Here is a 21,235-nt window from a genome sequence, read left to right as displayed (position 1 = left end):
CAAGAAAAATACACGACTTGACTTTTAAACAAAATGCAAATTGATTGACATTAAAATTAAACAAGAAATATGATTGCTAATACTACACCTTTATAGCCACTTATGTCAGGCCCTAAGGTCTACTTCTCACTTTCCGCAAGCATTCTCTTAAGACATGTCAATTGTTCTAGTTAATTACTGTGGTGTATTTGTTTGGTCCTGACAGGAGAATTCTCCTTAGCCCCAGTTGTTCTCGGGTAAAATTTTAATTTACTATCTCTTGGATGTTAATACCTCAGTGCTTTGCTGTTACTTTTCCAATATTTCCAAGCTAATTCAGCTGATTCTTTTCTTTTTATCCCACTTCTCTGTGGAGACCACTGAATTTTTCCATTAATTTCAAACTAGGCAATCTTTAAGCTTTTGTTGCCCCTCAAAATTCAAACTGAGTTTAAGCCTTGCCTGTATTTTGTGGTAAATGAAGGTGGAATTTTTGAATTCTGTTTATGGCACAGGTCACTTTCATTGTCATTTATTTTGGCTGTCAACTCTGAGCTGCAAACTACATGTCCAAACGGTGACAAACACTCTAAGCAAACAGTCAGATAAAATAAGTAGCTCCTTATGTTTCATCCACCTCCAGCATGCTCTTGTGTTGTTCGCAAGTACCATTATTTTTTGATCTGATGAAGTAAGCGAGTTTTATAACCTTCCAAGGTTCACAAAGAGCTTTTGGGCTATATTTTGGTGTGTCTCCTTACGCATAAACGTCTTTTAGATTGCTGTTGCTGCATGGATTGGAGACCTGACTTCTCCAGTTCTTCAACAAAGTAAACTCATGCATTATAGTTTTTTAATTTCGACTTCATTGAACAAATGGGCAGCTTTCGAATTGCTTTTTATTGAGGTATTCTGCCCTTTTCTCAGACCCAGCAGTTTTAATTATATTACTTCAATAACTTCCTAGCGCTAAAAACAGTACCTCTAAAATATCAACATTAATTATGAGCTAAATGTTCACAACACACCTTGTAACACTGTCGCTTAACCTGCTTACATCATCTTGGATAATAAAGCAAAGAACTGTGGATGGTGGAGATTGTAAATGCAAAAGCAGAAATTGCTGGAGAAACTGCAGATCTGGCTGCATGTGTGGAGAGAAAAGAGTTAACATTGAATACAGTTCTGAAGAATGGACCACTGGATTTCTGTTTTATCTTTTTGTAGACTTTCTTTCCTCTTGGGCTTTGATTTCCATCAAGCGTGTCATCATCAAATGTGGATATATTTTTGTCTGTCTCTTCTGGCTGATGTAAAGCTTATGTGGCTTTTCAGAAGTAGTTTTTTGGGTAAAAATATCAATTAATATTTACTGAATCTTCAGGGAAATAATCTACTTAGTTGGTGGGTTTCATTTGCTTTCATCAGATCCAAGCCTAATTTAAAATTTCGCAACACGCAAGTTAAAAGGATAGTTCAACTCTGAAATTTTCTTCCCCAGAAACCTGTGGAGTCTGGATAACTGAACTCATTCAAGCTTGTGTTCGATATATTTTTGATCATGGAAGAAGTTGAGGGTTATGGAGGGCAGACAGGAAGGTGAAGTTGAGACCAGTCTCTGATCAGCTATGATCTTACTGAATGATAGATCAGACTCAAAAGGCCTACTCCTGTTCCTAAGTTAAAATTACTCTTAATTTCTGCCTTTGTCTGACTCCGGTTATGATATATGGCTATGGAAGTAACCATCTTAACCAATAAAGATCTTGCCAGTGCATGATAATCACCTATAATAGTATCCCCTTATCTTATTTGTGTAGTAAAGGGGAAAAGTTGCAGATCTGAAAATGAATTTAAAAACTTAATGGCTGTAGTTTTAATTAAAAATCTCTTGATGACTAACAGTTGTTTGCATGCCAGCACTTGAAAATAGATTATATCTTAATGGATAATTGTGATCAGTTATTTTCAAGATTTCTTGGGGAAGCATACAAAAATGAGTTGTACGCTGGATTTTAAATTTGATTTCATTTCTTCAGTGTTACAAATAGGCTGTTCTTAAATTAAGAGCATTTAATGTATTGAAAATATTGATTTCAAAGTCAGGTTTTGGGAAGGAAGTGTTCTTTTCAACAACGATCTGTGATGTTAATAAATGTGCTACTGTGATCCTAGTTATTTCTCCGTCCCACTTAACTGTACTAATGCATCTCTTGCTGAGAAAATGCAATTTTATTTTCAAGTCATCCAAGGATCAGCACACAACCTTAAAGGGGTTGAAGGATTATGCAAATGTTCCTGTTGTCTCCTGCATGCCATAACTGTTCAGCTCTGAATCAAAACCTATTGGGACTTTGAATTAATTTAGGACTGACAGTGATAGTTTCCTGTATGAAATTTGAGCTGGGCTGAGCAGCTAAATACTTAAGTGGATCATCAGTAATGCTGTAATTTAAAAGATGTTATGAGCTGAGGGAAGAATTGTGACCATTGAGTGTGACAAAACTGATTTGCATTGCATTATTAACAGTATATTCCGCTAATGTATGTTATTCATTAGTGTGGGTTTTCATGTATTGGACTTCACGTAAGTCAGTAATCTCTTTGTTGATATAACCTTTTGTACAATGCATTGTTACTGAATACTTTATGTATCAATTATACAACTGATGTTCTTTCTCTTCTTTTAAGAGGTGTATTATAAATAATACTCATCGCCTCATAGAACTATGTGTGGCCAAGCTATCCCAGGATTGGTTTCCCCTTCTTGAACTTCTTGCTATGGCCTTAAATCCTCACTGCAAATTTCATATCTACAATGGTACACGCCCATCTGAGACTGTTCCTGCAGGAGTCCAGCTAGCTGAAGATGAACTCTTTGCTCGACCGCCTGACCCACGTTCACCAAAGGTTTGGCAATTCAGCCTTTTTTTGTTGTGCTTAATAAAATTTCACTGTTGTAAGTTAATGAGCAATTGTTGCAGTTGATTTCTGATCAAATATATTAACACTTTCCATCTTGGGGAACTGTAATGTTGGATGAACTTATATCTAGAAGTGGCAAATCTTGATAAATTACTAACATTAGTGTACTTGTTGGAAGTAGTATATTTTTACTGCTTCGCTGTATATCGATACCAAATATGGAAATTAAAGCAATGTCAAGGAGCTGCAAACTTTAATGAGCTCCTGTCCACTTGTGTACATCTGTTAAACAAGTTTTTACTGTAGAGAAAGATATGGACACTAAGGAACGCAGAAATAAATATTGATGTTGTGGGAGGCTAGGGAAGAAATTGTAGGGCTGCTGGCAGAGATTTCTACTATCTACAGCTGTGGGTGAAGTGCCAAAGGATGGGAGGGTGGCTAATGTGTATTTATTTAAGAAAGGCTGTAAGGAGAAGACTGGGAACTATAGACCAGTGAGTCTAACATAAATGGTGGGTAATTGTCAGAGAGCATTCTGAGAGATAGGATTTACATGCATTTGGAGAGGCAAGGATTGATTAGGGATAGTCCGCATGGCTTTGTGTGTGGAAAATTGTGTCTCAAACTTGATTGAATTTTTTGAGGATGTGACCAAAAAGATAAATGAGGGCAAAGTGGTAGTCCTTGTCTTCATGGACTGTACTAGAGCATTTGACAAGATTCCGCACTGAAGACTGGTTAGTAAGGTTAGTAAAGTTAGAAAACACGGGATTCAGGGAGAGCTTATATCCAGTTGGATACGAAATTGGCTTAACGGTAGGAGACAGAAGGTGGTGGTGGTGAATTGTTTGGCCTGGAGGCCTGTGACCAACAGTGTTCCACAGGGATCAGTACTGGGTCTGCTGTACTTTGTCATTTATATAAAGATTCGGATGAGATTTAGGAGGAATGGTTAGTAAGTTTGTGAATGACCCCAAAATTGGTGGTATAGTGGACAGTGAAGAAGATTATCTAAGATCACAATGGGATCTTGATTAAAGGGTCAATGGGCTGGGAAGTGGCAGATGGAGTTTAATTTGGATAAATGTGAGGCGTTGAATTTTGGCAAAATAGAATAAGGGCAGGACCTACACAGTTAATGGTTGGACCCTGGGTAGTTTTGGCAACAGAGACCTAGGGGCTTAGGCACATAGTTCTTAGAAAGTTGCATTACAGGGTAGACAGTGTTTGAAATGGCATTTGGCCGCACATGTCGTCATTGCTCAGACCTTTTGAATGTGGGAGTTGGGACATCATGTTGAGATTGTACAGGATGTTCACGAGGCTGTGCAGAGTTCTGGTCACCCTGTTTCAGGAAGGATATTATTTAGTTGGAGAGGGTTCAGAAAAGATTTACAGGGGTGGTGCTAGGACTGGAGGGTTTGAGTTAGAAGGAGAGGCTGGATAGGCTGGGGCTATTTTCCTTGGAGCATAGGGGGTTGAGTGGTGATCTTATAGAGGTGTATAAAATCACAAGGGGCATAGATAAGGTGAATAGCAAAGGTCTTTTCCCTACGGTGGAGAGTTTAAAAAATAGAGGGCGTAGGTTTAAGGTGAGAGGAGAAAGATTTGAAAGGGACTTGAGGGGCAACTTTTTCAAAGGGTGGATCCTGTGTGGAATGAACTGCCAGAGGAAGTGGTAGTTGCAGGTAAGTTGCAACGTTTAAAAGATGTTTGGGCAGGTAAATGAATTGGAAAGGTTTAGAGGGATTTGGGCCAAACACAGGCCAATGGGACTAATTTAGTTTGGGAAACTTGATTGGTATGGACGAGTTGGATCGATTTTGTTTCTGTACATAATGACTCTGACTTTATGACTGTCTGTGTACGATATTGACTTGTCTACTTTTACTGTTGATGCTTGGATTGAAGAAATGAAATTTTATCCATCAAATACCATTTAGGCAATCTGGTTCCCTGGAATCTTCGGCAAGATATCTGTTGAATGTCTGGGCCATCCATGCCCAGTTGATTGTGGATTTAATGTCTGGTGGTCATTGCTAAAATTAACTTATCAATTGGACCTGCAACTGGAATTCTGAAATTAGTCTGAATGCATTTCAGTTAGGGAGGAAACAATTCTTGTGGATGCTAATGATCAGAGGTATAGATAGAGTGGACAGCCAGAGACTTTTGCCTAGGGTGGAGGTAGCTATTACTTGGGGGCATAGTTTTAGAGTGGAGGTAGATATGGGGGAGACATCAGAGGTAGGTTCTTTACTCAGAGAATGGTAGGGGTGTGGCACGCATTGCCGGAGAGAGTAGTGGAGTCAGCCTCATTAGGGGCATTTAAGCGGCAATTCGATAGGCATATGGATGATAATATAAGGTAGGGGTGGAGGTTAGATAGACCTTAGGTTTAGGGTAAAAGTTCGGCACAACATCGTGGGCCAAAGGCCCTGTGCTGTACTGTTCTATGTTTTATGTTCTTTGTTCTAATCATGTTCACTTGCAGTTTTGACTAAGGCCGAGTTTTTCTGTGGATATTTAATTCAGGGCAGTGAAAGCTTAGTTCATATCCTTGTGCTGAAATCAACTCCTAGTAAGAACTTTTTATTTCATAGTGTCCATGGAGAACAGTTGGCCATACCTCAGGAAAATTGCAAAGAAGAAAAGAGTGAGAAGTTGCTTAATGCGAGCAAGAATTGTTGGTAAGAAGTCAGCAAGCCAACAATTAATACTGTGCTAATCAGCAACTTCTCCAGTGTTACTTTTTATTTTAGTTTTTTTTAATCAGTAGAGGAATTGAGAGCCATGAGGTTAAGGTAGGAAAGTGGAGTTGAGGATTAGCAGATCAGCCATGATCCCCTTGAATGGCAGAGCAGACTTTCTGGGCTGAATGGCCGACTTCTCCTTTATCTTATGGTCCCAAATGTAGTAATGTTCCAATCAGCAGTGACAAATTAGGTCACCAGGGTGTTGGGCCCTAACATGACTTGTTAATTTAGATTTTTATGATCTCAAGAATTAGCAACAAGAATGAGGAAAATTATAATTAATTACAGTATTTCCTGAATGTTCTTCAGGGGTTGTATGCTGAGTAAACTGTGGACCAGTGCTTCAAAATGGTCATTGTGGAAAGGATTCTCACTTTGATCCTAAAAAAATGGAGTTTTAAGTTTTCATTCCAATGTTTTCATATATTAGAAGGAGCAATTGCATTTATTGAAGAATTGTTACTGCAGCTAAAGTGCTTTCTCAAAAGTTAAGTGTGCAAGGAGAAGAGTTGTTAAATTTTATACTCTTGTCACAGTTGGATCTCATTTGCAGGGTTGTGGGCCATTTAATTTATTTTGGTTGAATAATTCTTGAACAGTATTGCAGAAACAATGAATTGGTACTACTTTTTTCCCCCAAGTTTTCAAAATACAACTTACAGAAGGAGTAGCTATGTAATTTCATAACTCAAAAAAAATTACTTGCTGTAGAGCTTGAATGAACATAAATAACTTTGATCTGAACTTCTAACTTATCTCTAGGGTTGGCTTGTCGATCTCATCAACAAGTTTGGAACATTGAATGGATTTCAGATTCTACATGATCGATTTGTCAGTGGTTCAGCATTAAATGTTCAGATAATTGCAGCACTCATCAAGTAAGCAGACTTCTTCAATGTCTCAATGTACAAATGTGAGAGGAATTGGTGGGGAAGTCTTTAGTACTTTTTACATATTAAGTGACAATAGGGAACACTATACATGTAATCAGGCCAGATATTTTGACTTGGATGATTATTTGACTGGAAATAAGGGAAGCACGTCTGATCTTTTGATTTATCAGTATTAGCCTTCTATCTAGGTCAGAACTCCAGTAAGATAATAGGGAGCTGTGCAGGCATCAGAAATGTCTGTTTTCTTGTGATAAATCTTAAGATGCAACCATAACACAACCTTGTGTTCTGTAAATGGATGTCTGACTTAATTAAGCAAAAATTTGTGGTGCTTTGATTGTAATGAGGAGTACTAATAACATGAGACTAATAGATCATTAATTATGGAATTTGACATTACAGTTGCAGTTCTCAAGTCTATTAATCTTGATTGTTTTGGACCATACTAAGTCTAGAAACAACAAGTGGCTTTTCTGTACAATTACAGTAATAACCGGTCTTCTTTTCTCTGCAGTAGCTTCCTTGCAGCTAAGTGGAGAATTCCTACCCTTCATTGGTAAAATGGAGATTTGCTTCCTTTATTATGGATTTAATGTACAAATACTGTTAAAGTGATTGTCACCTTATCGATGAATGATTCCCACTCCACATGGTTTAAATAAATGATCCTTGCCTTTTATCATGGCTGTCATGAAGGATCTTCTGTTTTGTGACTTGAATTAAGTTCCCTAAATGCACTGCTCATTAGATGATTTGTTTGTTTGTTTTTAATTTGGCCAGCTTTAATTACTGTCTTTGTAATGTCCCTGGGTCTGTGAACTTGGATTCACCTTCCTATTGTAGCCCCTTCTGTTTCTATAGCCATGCTTCATGGTGCCTGTGGACAAGATGATCAATTTGAGTTTTTAGGTGATTTTTAACTACTTTTCTATCCTGGATTACTGTGCCATTTTCAGATTTCCACTGGCTCACCAGGGATTTTACCCTCAAAACCTTCAATGCCTGTTTTGTTCACTGATCGATTCCAACTCTGGAATGCTATCATAGACCACTGCCTCGCAATGTAGCCTGTATGTGCTTGGATGTTACTAGTGCTCCTTCTCCAAGGTGTGGCTGCCTTTAATGTTGCAGTGTTTTTCTTAGCAGGTCTGAAATGTTTTCACTATTCGCTGGAATTTTTTTCTTGTTGAGGATGCCATGAAGGTTTCTTTTGTAGTGTTCTTAAATATTCAATTCTTCCCTGCTGCTGACACTAAACATGAAGTGGCCATAGTCTTACCAGACCATAGGGCTGCTCTGCCATTAGAGAGAATGATGACTTGTGTTTGTTTAAGCTAAGGGTCACCACACCTTGAGCAAAAAGAGAGGTTGAGAAGGAGATTCCTTCACACTAACCCTTCAGCTGGTGTGGGAATTGAGTCCATGCTGTTGGCATCACTGCATCACAAACCTGCCGTCCAGTCAACCAAGACAGTACAGTATGACCTAGGCAACTTCAAGCTGAGTCTCACTGGTATTCACCATACAGTATAAACAGTCAATCAAGTCTCCAATGCGGTCTACCATGTATTGTATGGGTATGCCAGTTCGTTACCCTGTATGTGCAGCTGCTTATGATGAGCTTGCCTACCGCTATCATGTTTAATTGTGGGAAACTATAAAGCCTACTTAGTTAATAGAATATCGTTATTGCATGTTAGCACTGTGTTATGGGTTCCATTGACATGGTAGACAAAGTCAGATTTTTAGGAGGCCTGTGTGTTAGCTATGACTCTTTCAAAATCCTACGGTGTTATATCTGTATGACATGCTGTTTATGTTACTTGTCAGTATTTACCGATTTCACTCTCCTATGTCACTGAGAGGAGTGTTGGTAGAGATTATTTGTAATGTTTCATACAGTTGCAGAATTGTTACAGCAGAAGAAGCTGTTTTGCCTGTGGTGCCTGTCATCTCTGTAAAAGACTTTTTTGCTAATTACCATTGCTAATCTTGCCAATTATGTTAAATCTGTGCCACCTTGTTCTCAATGTTTCCACCAAAGGAGACAATACTTCTCTATTAGTCATTTTGAATAAATCTGTTAAAATTGCCCGTCAGCAGTTTCCAAGGAATGCTTCTGTAAAACTCTTCAATCTATCAACAGAACTGAAGCTCCTCATCCTTGCATGTGCTACATCTATGGTCAACAAATTGTTGGACAAACCATTCGCTTGTTAGTGCTTGAGGCAGCTCCAAAATGAGCCAACAGCTGTGATCAGTACAGAGAAGGTTTCAGGTCTCTGGCCCATCAAATAAAAAAAAATACAAGTTCCAGGAATTTGGAGAACAAATTGAAAGCTACATGAACAGATGATCATATCATTCAGCAATGTCCAAGGTGATAACAGTCATTGAAATTCATCATCGCTCTTAGATTCCAAGAAACTCTTGACCACTCCAAAATTAAACCAGGCTTGTTTCAGTGAGATACAGAAATGTGCAAAATCATTATTTGTAAATGGTCAGGATCCCATGCCTGGCAATAGTATTCAGAGTCCACAGAAAAGAAGCTTAGTGCCAGAAAGCCAAAGCCAAACTCTGGTAACAGTCAAAAGTGGTCTAGACTCCTCAATGCTCAAAAATATTAAATGCTATCAGGTCGATGCAGTTCAAATCCTTCGGTGAGCTCATGTTTCCTGCAGAGTAATGATATATGGAGGAGTCACACTAATCCCTTGAATGAAGCTCTGGCAGAACAAAGATGTACTAAGTAACCTTGACAATTCTCATTTTCAAGAAATCAGAGAAAATGAACAAACAACTGCAACATATTATTGATCTCAACTGTTGTCAGAGGACTGGAATACAAGAGGTTTGAAGCAGTGCTTTCATAGTCTGCTGTGCCTGAAGAACTGAGTGTGATTCTGAGCACCACACATATTAGTTATGAAATACTGATCTTGGAGGGAGTACTGTAACTTTACCACATAACTGGACTGAGGATGAAATGTGAAGGGAAACACAAACTACTTTTGCATTCACCAAACTTTACAAGTTTATGGGATGATTTGATTGAAATTTTCATGATATCAAGGAGAACTGAGTGTTTGTTTGTTTGTTTCTTTCTACCTATCTTTCTTCTGGTAGGAATATAGTGCATAGGAGCAGACCTTTCAGGAGTGAAATTAGGAAATGCTTATGTACTAGAATGGTACAAGTTTAGAATGCTCTTCTCTAAGTGGCAATTGATGCAAGATCACTTGATAATTTTTAGTTCCATGATTAATAGATTGTTAACTAAAAGTATTAGGGGATATGGGATAAAACTGAGTATATGGAATTTGGCTGAAGATCAACCACAGCCCCATGAAGTGTTAAAACAGCCTCGTATGGACTCCTGTTATTTCTGTGGGAAGAGTGTAGGACAGGTACGTTAGTTTGGAACTAAGACGGATCTGGGATAATACAGATCAGTTTTGGCTTGATGCAGGACAATGAAGAACTTTGACAGGAAATATGAGTGAGAGTAAGCTAATAGCCCCTTAAAAATACTCTGCTATTGAATAAGATCATTGCTGTTTTTTTGATTGTGGCCTTAACTCTACTGCCTGTGCCCACAGTTGTTTACAGTTTGGGGCGGCTCAGTGGTTAGCACTGTAGCCTCACAGACCTGGGTTCGATTCCAGCCTTGAGCGACTGTCTGTGTGGAGTTTGCACATTCTCTCCGTGTCTGCGTGGGTTTCCTCCGGGTGCTCCGGTTTCCTCCCACAGTCCAAAGGTGTGCAGGCTAGGTGGATTGGCCATGCTAAATTGCCTGCAGTGGATGGGTCTGGGTGGGATGCTTCAAGGGTCAGTGTGGACTTGTTGGGCCGAAGGGCCTGTTTCCACACTGTAGGGATTCTATGATTCTGTGATAACTGTTGGCTTGATCATCTCAGTTGGATGTTTGTTTTCTGCAGGCCTTAAAATTCAGTGGTTGCTTCCAAATCGGAGATCTGGGAGACATGGTATTAGTTTTTCCCCAAGACTTCCCAAAACAATCTTTTTAAAGTTATTTTAAACTTGAGCTCGAGAACATTGGAAAACCAAACCTTCTCTTCATAGCTCAGAACCTATATGTCTCAAACTTTGTCTTTTTAAAACTGATAATTTTACACCCTGGGCTCTTGTTTGCCCTTATACCAATACTTCCATACGATGGCAGTTTTTTTCCAGGAATCTAGGCTGCTTTTTTCCTTGAGCTCCCAGGCTGAAGTACCCCAATCCAGTTGTAACTAACCTTTCGTCATAGATTCCACTGACCGATTGCTCCATTCCTTGTGTTTCTGCCGTTTTCTACAGTCTGCAGCACATTTCTTGCAACCGCTGCTACCTGTCCATGTCACTCTTTTCACCTTTAGTGCTGGTAAGTCCCCCTTTTGTCATTGCAGTGTTTACAGGGCATTATTTTGTTTCCATGCTCAATCTTCTTCCATTATTTCCAGATTTTGTACAATAGCAGCATCCCCTTGTATTGTTGCAACCTAGGATTCCTTTGTAATACACCACATCTAGCATTCCCCACATTGTTTTACAGTGCATTCTCAAATCAGATTGTGGTACTCTTGTATTTTTCTCCATCCATTCAGGTGGCACGGCGAGTCAGAGATTAGCACTGCTGTCTTATAGTGCCAGGGACCCAGGCCCGTTTCCAGCCTTGGGTGACTGTCTGCATGGAGTTTGCACATTCTCCCCGTGTCTGCTTGGGTTTCCTCCGCGTGCTCTAGTTTCTTTGCCCAGCTGAAAGATGTGGCAGTTCGGTGGATTGGCCATTCTGAAATTGTTTGTGGTGTTCAGAGATGTGTAGGCTAGGTGAATTAGGGATGAAAACTGCAGACTTACTGGGATATGATAGAGGGCATGGATTTGGTCGGGATGTTCTTCCAAAGGTCTGTGTGAACTTGATGGGCTGAATGGCCTCCTTCCACACTGCAGTGGGGTTCTGTGACAAGTATGGGTGCATATCTGAATAACGTTTTTCCCTCTCTTTCCTGGGTTCAGGAAGTCAAGTAACGAAGTCATGCTTGGAGTCCTAGAAAAGAGGAACAGAAATAAGATATTTGTGTTGCAAAGTTGGGTAGAGTATTTATGTTTGTAAAATGATAGAGTGGAAGAATCTGTGGTCTCTTTAAAACATGTGTCTTTGAGATTAAAAAATGTCTGCAGGCAGCAGCAGACGCAGGGTTTTTGAAATTGAAGCATTGTATCAAAAGGCTATACTGTTAGCAGGCAAAGCTGCACTTTTACTAAGACAGCAGGTTCTAATGAATTTAGCCAATTAATTTAAACCAGCCCCAAGATATCAAAACTCAATTAAATTTGAATCTGATGGTTTTGACAACCTAGGACCAATGATATTATTAGAAATTAATAGATCATCAAGGGTATAAAAGAAGAGGCCATTTGAAAATTAGGGTTAGAGTCAACTGTCATCTGCCAAGAGAAGAGCACTAACCTCTAAAAGAATCACTGGCTCTCTGAATTTTGTCAGCTCTCAGAAAACCATCATCTAAACAAGATACAATAGCACTCTTAGCTAACAGTCCTGACACAGGAATTCGACGGAGAAAGGCGTTCCTGATGGAGAACAGTGGAGAAGACAAAGAACATTCTGGAGAACTTATCCTGGCTGTAATTTGTCTTTTAATTTTTTTTTTATTACTTTGATTGATATAAGTGGGACCTGTATTTATTGGAACAGCATACCATTAGAATTTTTTTATTTGGGAATAGTTGGTAGTTGAGGGGGGAATTGTTTGGTTTGATAGTTGTGTTAATTTGTTTACTGTTAGATAAATTGTTTCTTTTTGAATATAAAGTTAGTATCAGGGATCTCTTTCATTTAACCACTCCTTTATAACAGATTGGGGGGGGAAGTGGCTAGAAGCAGTGGATACCACTTTCACGTTTCCTTCAACAGATTACGAGGCAAGGTGTGTTTCTCTGGGTGTTTCAGTTCAAGGTATCAGAGAGGTTTGACCTTTGCTGCATGAGTGTCGCCAACCCCTTCCACCCAACTGTTGCCACCACACACGCACACCTGTCCTCAACTCTGTTTTTGTCAATTCCTGAACTCCTTGATATATAACTTCCCACAACTAGTTAATTCACTCATTTCACTTGCCAACATTGAGCTGTTCATCCTATTTGTGCCTTTTCCTTGCTGTAATTTCTGTATTTCCCAGTACTTCTAACATTGCTGTAGAAAAATTTTGACATGTATAACAACACTTAAGTTTACCCTTCTTTTAGCTCATGAGAGTCACTGCTTAAAGGTGCCATATGCTTTCAATTTTTAAAGCAGCTATTTTCCATGACTCACTATTCTTGGAACAGTTCTGACAACGCTATTATACATCGTCATTCTGCTGGAGGAAACTATAGAGTGCATATCTTTGCTAATTCCTACCTGTGGCACTCCTTTAGTTACAGCTAACAGTACTGGGATCTCAATATGATCTATATCAATGGTCCACTCTTCCAAATCAAATAAATAGCAGCCCAGTTTATTGGTGACAGCAAAACAGAGGGGCAAAATGTTGCAAACAAGGTACAGTGTCTGCAGAGGAATACACAAGTTGAGTGAGAGGGCAGAAATTTGGAAGATGGAGCATCATGTGGGAAGATATGATGAATTTATCTACTTTGGCTGGAAGAATATAAACAGTGTACTGTTTCAGTAGAGTGTGATTGCAGAACTGGGAAGTACAGAGGAATCTGGGTGTCTTGGAACTGAATTTCCAAGTGTTAGTGCGCTGTTAGAGCAAGTGACTAGAGAGGCAAACAGAGACTTAAGTAATGTTTGACGAGGAAAGTTAAATTTTATGATGGTTGTGGAAAGCCTTGCTGAGACTTTGGTGCACTGTGCGCATGTTATGGCCTCTTTAATTAAGTAAAGATTATAATTGCCTTAAAAAGCCATTCAGAGACGGTTCAATCATAGGATCCCTACAGTGTGGAAACAGGCCGTTCGGCCCGACAAGTTCACACCGACGCTCGGAGCATCCCACCCAGACCCTTCCCCCATAACCCACCCAATCCACACATCCCTGAACACTATGGGCAATTTAGTATGGCCAGTCCACCTAGCCTGCACATCTTTGGACTGTGGGAGGAAACTGGAGCACCCGGAGGAAACCCACGCAGACACGGGGAGAATGTGCAAACTCCACACAGTGCTCCACGGCTGGAATCGAACCCAGGTCCCTGGTGCTGTGAGGCAGCAGTGCTAACCACTGAGCCACCGTGTGCCATCAATTGCTGAAGGGCTTACCGTGAAGAAAAATTGAGCAAGCAGAGTCTATACGGATTGAAGTTTTAAAGAATTGAGAGATGGGTTTTTTTGGACTGTAAAGATTCTTAGGGGATTCTTGGGATGCTTTCTCTTGTGTGAAGGTTATACTTGGGTGTGCGGTTTTAAAAATAAAATGTCTCCTTTCAAAATAAAGGAGAGCATTTTTTAAAACTGTTTAGAGTATGTTGAACTCCTTTCAAGAAATTTTTCCAAGTTGATTTCGGGTTGCTGAACTTCGTCAAGTATGAGTGAGATAAAGTTTTGATTGGGATGAATGCAGGCAAGTGGAAACAACAAACTGATCAGCCACAGTAGAACAAACACAAAGGTTTAAATTTCTTTCTCCTGCTCCTAAGTTCTTTGTTCCACCTCTGTAAATTCTACTTATTCCTGTTGTTTCTCCCTCTAACTGTGGAATTCTTTTAGGCTGATAGAACTTAAGTAAATTAACTTATATTGTTTGTATATCACAAACCATAAAAAGTAGTCTAACCTGCACCAGTCATGACTTCTGTGTTGCGGGCATAGGTGCCAGAGTGACTAGACTCTTCAGGTTGAATTGTTTTGTCTTGAAAGCTGCAACAGACTGTCTAACCATTGTGCCATGGTTTGAGATTTTCCATGAAAGCAGAATGTAGCTGTTCTAATAACTTCATGAATGGTTGTGAAAGTTGTATTAATGCGAATCTTTTCAAAACACGTCAGAATATTTATTTGCTTTTCAGAATATCACACATTTCCTTGTGATATTGTAAGTTCAGACAGAATATTGCAGATGATTTTGCAGGAGAAACTACCTAAAATTCAGAGAACAGTTCAAGGGATTAGATGCTTGTGATTAAAGTATAATTCATGAAGCACACTACAATTAAGACCTGAATCTTTTTAATGCAGACTTGGCCAAATTTATTTGGTGAATAAAAAGCCAAATCTGTCCATTTCCAAATCTTCGAGCTTAACATTGCCAAATTCTCTGCTAATAATAAATGTGTTAATGAATGGCTGGTGGTATTTTGCAACTATGTCTTAGGTGGACAAGTAAAGGAAACTGGATCCTATTTTAATCTTCCTTAAAGTACTGGATTGATGTGAGCTGGAAAACTGACTTTTCTGTGGAACATTTGACTGGAAACCTGCAGAAACTATTTTGTGGGAAAATAATTTGAGTTCTATATCTAGTCAGTGACTGTACTCTTCAGATTGTTTGTTTGTTTGTTTGTTTGTTTGTTTAAATGGACTTTCAAAAACCCACAAAATACACTTGAAGGTAGAGAATCAATTCAAAAATTCGTCGCAATCCTCATTTGCGTGCATTGTGTGAAACTCGTAAAGTTTTCTGATAAAATGCACCATCTTTGAACTTGGCTTTCTGCATTCACTGTAACTCACATGATGAGCAGTGGCTTGCTGGAGTGCAGACAAAATTTTGAACAAATTTTCTGGTCATTCGTGAAAATTTAGTTTGTAATTTGTCTTGCTCACTGTTTCTTCTGTATTGACTTGATGCTGAAGGCTGTGCAGTTTCAATCTTTGGACTGGTTTTGTTTAGGACTTGAACATAATTTCCTCAGTCATAATGAAAACTATATTGTAATTCATTTCAAGTAATTGTTGTGTTACCCTGCACAAGACTTGTGTTCATGCGTTTTGATGCTGTACAATGAGTCCTTCAAGCTAAAGAAGTATGTAAAAGTTGAATTGGTGCTGTTTGCATTTGTGTCAACGTGGATAGGTTTGAGAGGAACCGCATCTGTATCAGCTGTATGAAAGTAGCCTGCATACAAATTATTAGTTTTATCTAAGACAACCAAATGCTGTGAGCTTGATTTTTGGAGTAAATCTCAGTAGTTTGCTCTTTTTTTACACCTAACTGCAATATGTTTTAATTTGGCGTAATTGTATTCAGTGTGGATTTTGTGAAATACCTCCTGTAGGTAGGAAGTACTGTTTTTAAAATGTCATCCACCCTCTGCACAGTTCCCTGTTTCATGATATTCAGTTCTTAATTAGACTTGATACAATTTGGTACTGTTGATTCCTCATCTCCTAGCTGTTTATTTATTTTACTTCTAAATCAGAAACTGAAATGTAGCTCACAATGAGCCTTTCCTACACAGTACAATGGAAAAGTGTAGTGGGCAGGAATCTTAGCTTTGTTCGTAACTTGTAAAGAAATTGTGCTTCAGATGCTTTTCATCAGTCTGTTCAGATATATTAAGTGACACTTCTTGAGCAGGTGGGAATCCAGGCCTTCAGGCTTAGAGGAAGGAATTGTGCCTGAAGTCAATGCAGCAAGTGCAGACGGAGTATGGATGCAAACTAATTTAACGTTGCTGAAATTATGGGCTTATGTGGTTACTTACTGATTATTGATGCAATAGACTTCTGTGACGTGCAAATTTTAAGTATTTTTTTGTTTAAGGGTTTTATTTTATATGAAGACATTGTTTAATGACATAAAAACAAAGATGCTAATACCACTTTTTTTAAATTCTCTGCAGACCTTTTGGACAGTGTTATGAATTTCTTACTTTGCACACAGTGAAGAAATACTTCCTTCCTATAATAGAAATGGTTCCACAGTTTCTAGAAAATCTGACGGATGAGGAGCTGAAAAAAGAAGCGAAGAATGAAGCCAAAAATGATGCATTATCTATGATAATAAAATCACTGAAAAACTTAGCTTCACGGGTTCCTGGGCAGGAGGAAACTGTCAAAAATTTAGAAATATTTAGGCTAAAAATGATACTAAGGTAATTTTACTGGAAGATTTTAGATTTTTATTGAAGTTGTTTGTGATTTTATTTTATTGTAATTTAACCCTATGTCTTGTAGGTTGTTACAAATTTCATCTTTTAATGGAAAAATGAATGCACTAAATGAAGTTAACAAGGTGATTTCCAGTGTCTCTTATTATACTCATCGCCATGGCAGTCCAGAAGAAGAGGAGTGGTTGACAGCAGAGAGAATGGCAGTAAGTAGTAAGGTTTACTTTTGTATCAGAGTGGAAAATGTGTAATGTGATGTTTGATTGTTCAGACATCTTCAGTGCCTTCTCATCAATTTGTCTTCGTACTTTATATTGTGTTCTGTTTGAATTAGATATTGTTCTTTTGGAAATGGCAGAAATGCCTTTTTAAAATTTAGAATCTAACTTGGACAAGTCTGCAGACCAGAACAATATGTAATAAAGGTAACGGTACCATATTGATTTGCAAGTTACAAAGAAATAAAAAGATTTGCTAGCATGCACTTTTTCTTTGTCACTTATCTGCCTGTGTATTTAATGAAAAGTCGTTCAGAGCTAAACCCTGCAATCAACAACTGTCTATATTTGTTCCACATTCTGCTACTTTTTCCACACCTCTGCTCAACTTGCATCATCTTGCTGTGTAGACATTGTCTGATGCAATTTTGATATTTTGCTATCTGAAAGATGTGGTGAACTGGTTTTTTTTTCTCTCTACTTTGAGAACTGCATGATGAGCCATCTTTTTTAGTTTTCAAAATATGTTGAAAGTTTGAAAATGATCGCTAGTGTTCCTGAGATTTTCGGTTTGTGAAACAAATTTCCACATAGTCTGAATAGTTTGATTTCTTTTTTTAAAAGTATTGTCATTGTTCTTTCATATATTTTGGCAGTGAGTTTCTCTTTCTGTTAATTATTTGTAGGAGTGGATTCAACAAAATAACATCTTGTCAATTGTGTTGCGTGACAGTCTACATCAGCCACAATATGTTGAAAAACTAGAGAAGATACTTCGTTTTGTCATTAAGGAAAAAGCGCTCACCCTCCAAGATCTTGACAACATTTGGGCAGCACAGGTGAGGAAATAAAGAACAGCATTCAGCCTAGTCATGTATGATTTTTATCTTTGTTTAAAAATACATTGGTTTTGTTGAAGAATAGTTCTAAATGGCTTGCAATCAGATGTTTAATGCAGGAAAAAAATGATTATTAGTTTTGTTGTCAACAGGGCCCTCAATCGAATCCGACCCATCTTCTGCACTTCCGCCTTCCCGCCCTCACCCCCTGTCTTCCCTCCCACAACAGCGATAGGGTTCCCCTTGTCCTTACCTACCGTCCCACCAGCATCCACATCCAGAAGATCATCTCAGATGTCATTTCCACCACCTCCAGCGAGATGCCACCACCAGACACACATTCCCCTCCCCTCCCTTGTCCACCTTCCGCAGGGACCATTCCCTCTGTGACACCCTGGTCCACTCTTCCTTCACCCCCATCACTCCCCATGGCACCTTTCCCTGCAACCGGCAAAGGTGCAACACCTGCATATTTACCTCCTCCCTCCCCAGTATCCAAGGGCCCAAACATACCTTCCAGGTGAAGCAACACTTCACCTGTACTTCCCAGAATCTAGTCTTGCAGCAATCACTGCTCACAGTGTGGTCTCCTCTACATTGGGGAAATGAAGTGGAGACTGGGTGACTGCTTCACAAAACTTCTACGTTCTGCTCGCAAAAAGGACCCTGAGCTACCTGTTGTCTGCTACTTTAACACACCACTCTGTTCCCTGATCAACATCTCAGCCTCTGGTTCGCTGCAGTGTTCCAGTGAAGCCCATCGCAAGATGGAAAAACAACTCCTCGTTTTCCGCTTGGGGACCCTGCAGCCCTGTAGACTCCATATTGAGTTCAATAATTTTAGAGCCTAAACTCTCCCATGTCCCAGCCCCCTACCTCCTACCCCCCCACACAGGCCTTGTTATCACATAGCTTGCCATTACACACTGACTGTTCTTCATTACTAACAATCCCCATTAACAACTATTCACCCTCCTAGCCAGATCGTTATCAACTCTTGTCTATCCAACTGCTCTTCTCTCTCTTTGGGCTCTATCCTATCGTTTACTCTCGACCCCAACCACCTCCCTATTTTCTGCATACAATCTGACGTTTTCCCAGCTACCATCATTTCTTGGGAAGGGTCATCAGACCTGAAAAGTTAACTGTGATTTTTCTTCACAGATGCTGTCAGACTGCTGAGCTTTCCCAGCAACTTCTGTTTTTGTTCCTGATTGACAGCATCTTTATTTCTTTCAGTTTTTACTATGATTAGCTTTGAGAAGAGATCTGCATGGACAATGGTGAAATTTATTTCAGCATTTGTATGCATGAGCCATGCTACATACTCATAAGTTGTCTCAAATATTACATACTGCATCAAATAAGCTAGCAATGTTCATTGTGCTAGTTCCTAGCCTTTGGGCAGTTTGACTAAAGTTAGTTAAAGCCTTGCTGGAGGAAAACGAAGGACCACTGGAGCTAAAGACTGTCGGGGTGGAGGAGGGTAAGAAGAAGCTGTGTGTAGCTGGCAGCAGGCCCACAGCAGCTGGGGTAGAAGTGGGTGCAGGTGCAGCCAGTACATTTTGTTGGAGGGAAGGCAGGCTAGTAGCAGTGGGCCCACTGAAGATATGGAAGGCAAAGCAAAGGGCATTAGAACCAGTGCAGCTGGTGGCACTGGTGTTATGGGGAGTGGTGAAGACACTGCGACTGGTATGTTGCAGGCACAGGAGAGTGGAATGCTGGCAGTGCCTCTGCAGAAGTAGACAGTTGTGTTCAAAATCTTAAAGATAATGAGTTCGTAGGTTGTGCGAACTCCAGCTGCAGTGGCTTTTTGAGCTCTCCCTTTTAAGGAGATTCTTCAGACTTTCCCCTTTTTAAGGAAGCCATTAGTTACCTGACTTGCCTCTTTCATTGATTTGGCATCATTAATTAATAGATCCAGAAAAGGTGAATTTACTTTTGGTTTCTTTCTGCAGCTTTCCAATAATCCTGTAAACCAATGTCTCAAAGTTCATTATCCAACTGGAAAATCAGCAGGAACCGTATCAAATGAGCTGTGTGATTTTAGATTGTTTCCATGTAAATCTGAAATTTTGGTGTAATAGAGATGCTGAAACCCTGACTTCAGAAGCCTGTGCATCAACACTTGGAATTACATGGGAGATATTTGTATCTGTATGAAAACTACAGATTAGTTTGGAATTTTCAGGAGGCTGAAGTGTGATGAGCAGCTTCCGTGATGTCATGACACCTGGTTCATGGGGGAACATAACATTATGTTCCCCCTTTTTCAAACCACTTGGAATGCAGCTGAGAATTTTAAAATCGTAGCAATGTTGACCGGGGTCAAAATAATTTTGATATTCTGAAGTTGTTCTTTGGTTTTCAGGCTGGCTCCTTTTTCATTCTTACTAATCCTTTATTAGGTGGTGACTTCTTGTATTTGTGTTGACTCTGTCATTTGTGCTTACTTGGTAGTGACACCAAAGACTGACTATAGTAAGTCTTACAACTTAGAATCTAGATTTTTATTAAAATTGTAAATAAAACCCATATGTTTCCAAATTGAAACTTGTAACTACTCGACAGAAACATCTAAATGGTTTCAGAAAAATTAATTGCTGTCAATTTACATTATCTAGAATTCGTTAATTTTTCCGCTAAATTCCAGTTTCTCCCCTCAATATGCCTGAGTGCCAACAAACATGTCACAATATTGACCTCCAATGGTCTAACAGTGCAATTCCAAGACACAATTATGCACGATCAAGCTAAATTTTAAATAATGAATTGTTTACTTAGCGTTTTGCATTTTGAGATTTTTAATCCTTTGCTTAATTCACTGTACTTTCTCCATACCCTACTTTTGTACAATGGATATTGATCTCTGCAGAAGTATGGAAATGTCTAAAGTATTATTAACAAACTTCTGGAATCTATACGGTAGCTTGTGTTATAATCCAGTAACTGCATTTTGGTTTAACAACAAAACTGCTTCTGAATTCAACATTTAATCTTGTCTTCAATGAAGGAGGAATGGACCAGGATGTCCCTGTGAAATGCTGACAAAGGAGGGGAGGGGAATATGTGTCTGGATGCGGCATCCTGTTGGAGGTGACACAAATGGCAGCTTTTGATAACTAGATTGAATGAAATACAGGGTGAATTGCTGCTTCACCTGATAAGTATATCTGGGACCCTTGGTTGAGGAGGGAAGAGGTAAACAGACAGGTGTTACACCTGTGATTGTATGAGAAAGTGCCTTGTGGATGTAAGGAGGTAGAGCATTGATTTACCTGTTTGCTTGCAAACTAGTCCCTCTCCTTTCCCAACCTTCCAGCACCCTCCCATGCAATCACAGATCAATCTAGACTACTGTATTCACTATTCACAGTGTGGTCTCCTTTATTTTGGGAGTTGAAACGTAGACTGAGTGGCCGCTTTGAAGAACACCTATGTTTTACCTGTAAAAATGACCCAGAGCTTCTAGTTGTCTGCCCCTTGAATACCATCATGTTTCCACACCAACATTTCTGTTTCAGGTCTGCAGCAGCACA

At 39.3% G+C, this 21,235-nt stretch overlaps 1 protein-coding gene across 2 annotated transcripts in view; it reads left to right on the top strand.

Moving 5' to 3' along the window:
* Nucleotides 1-21,235, top strand: part of usp9 (ubiquitin specific peptidase 9) — a 161,930-nt gene that overhangs the window by 9,224 nt on the left and 131,471 nt on the right. Inside the window, exons 5-9 of one of the 2 annotated variants that reach the window (XM_048603190.1) lie at nt 2,671-2,889; nt 6,426-6,541; nt 16,373-16,624; nt 16,707-16,845; nt 17,544-17,696. In XM_048603190.1, the coding sequence (XP_048459147.1) occupies nt 2,671-2,889; nt 6,426-6,541; nt 16,373-16,624; nt 16,707-16,845; nt 17,544-17,696 (879 nt within the window). Of the gene's footprint in view, nt 1-2,670; nt 2,890-6,425; nt 6,542-8,848; nt 8,937-16,372; nt 16,625-16,706; nt 16,846-17,543; nt 17,697-21,235 lie in introns of those variants that run through there. The other variant, XM_048603191.1, reaches the window with a different exon arrangement.

Source organism: Rhincodon typus, chromosome 11, assembly GCF_021869965.1.
Source record: "Rhincodon typus isolate 14 chromosome 11, sRhiTyp1.1, whole genome shotgun sequence".
NCBI classification, from domain to species: domain Eukaryota; kingdom Metazoa; phylum Chordata; class Chondrichthyes; order Orectolobiformes; family Rhincodontidae; genus Rhincodon; species Rhincodon typus.
The sequence above is the reverse complement of the archived record's forward strand: the minus strand, read 5'-3'. Positions and strand labels throughout refer to the sequence as shown.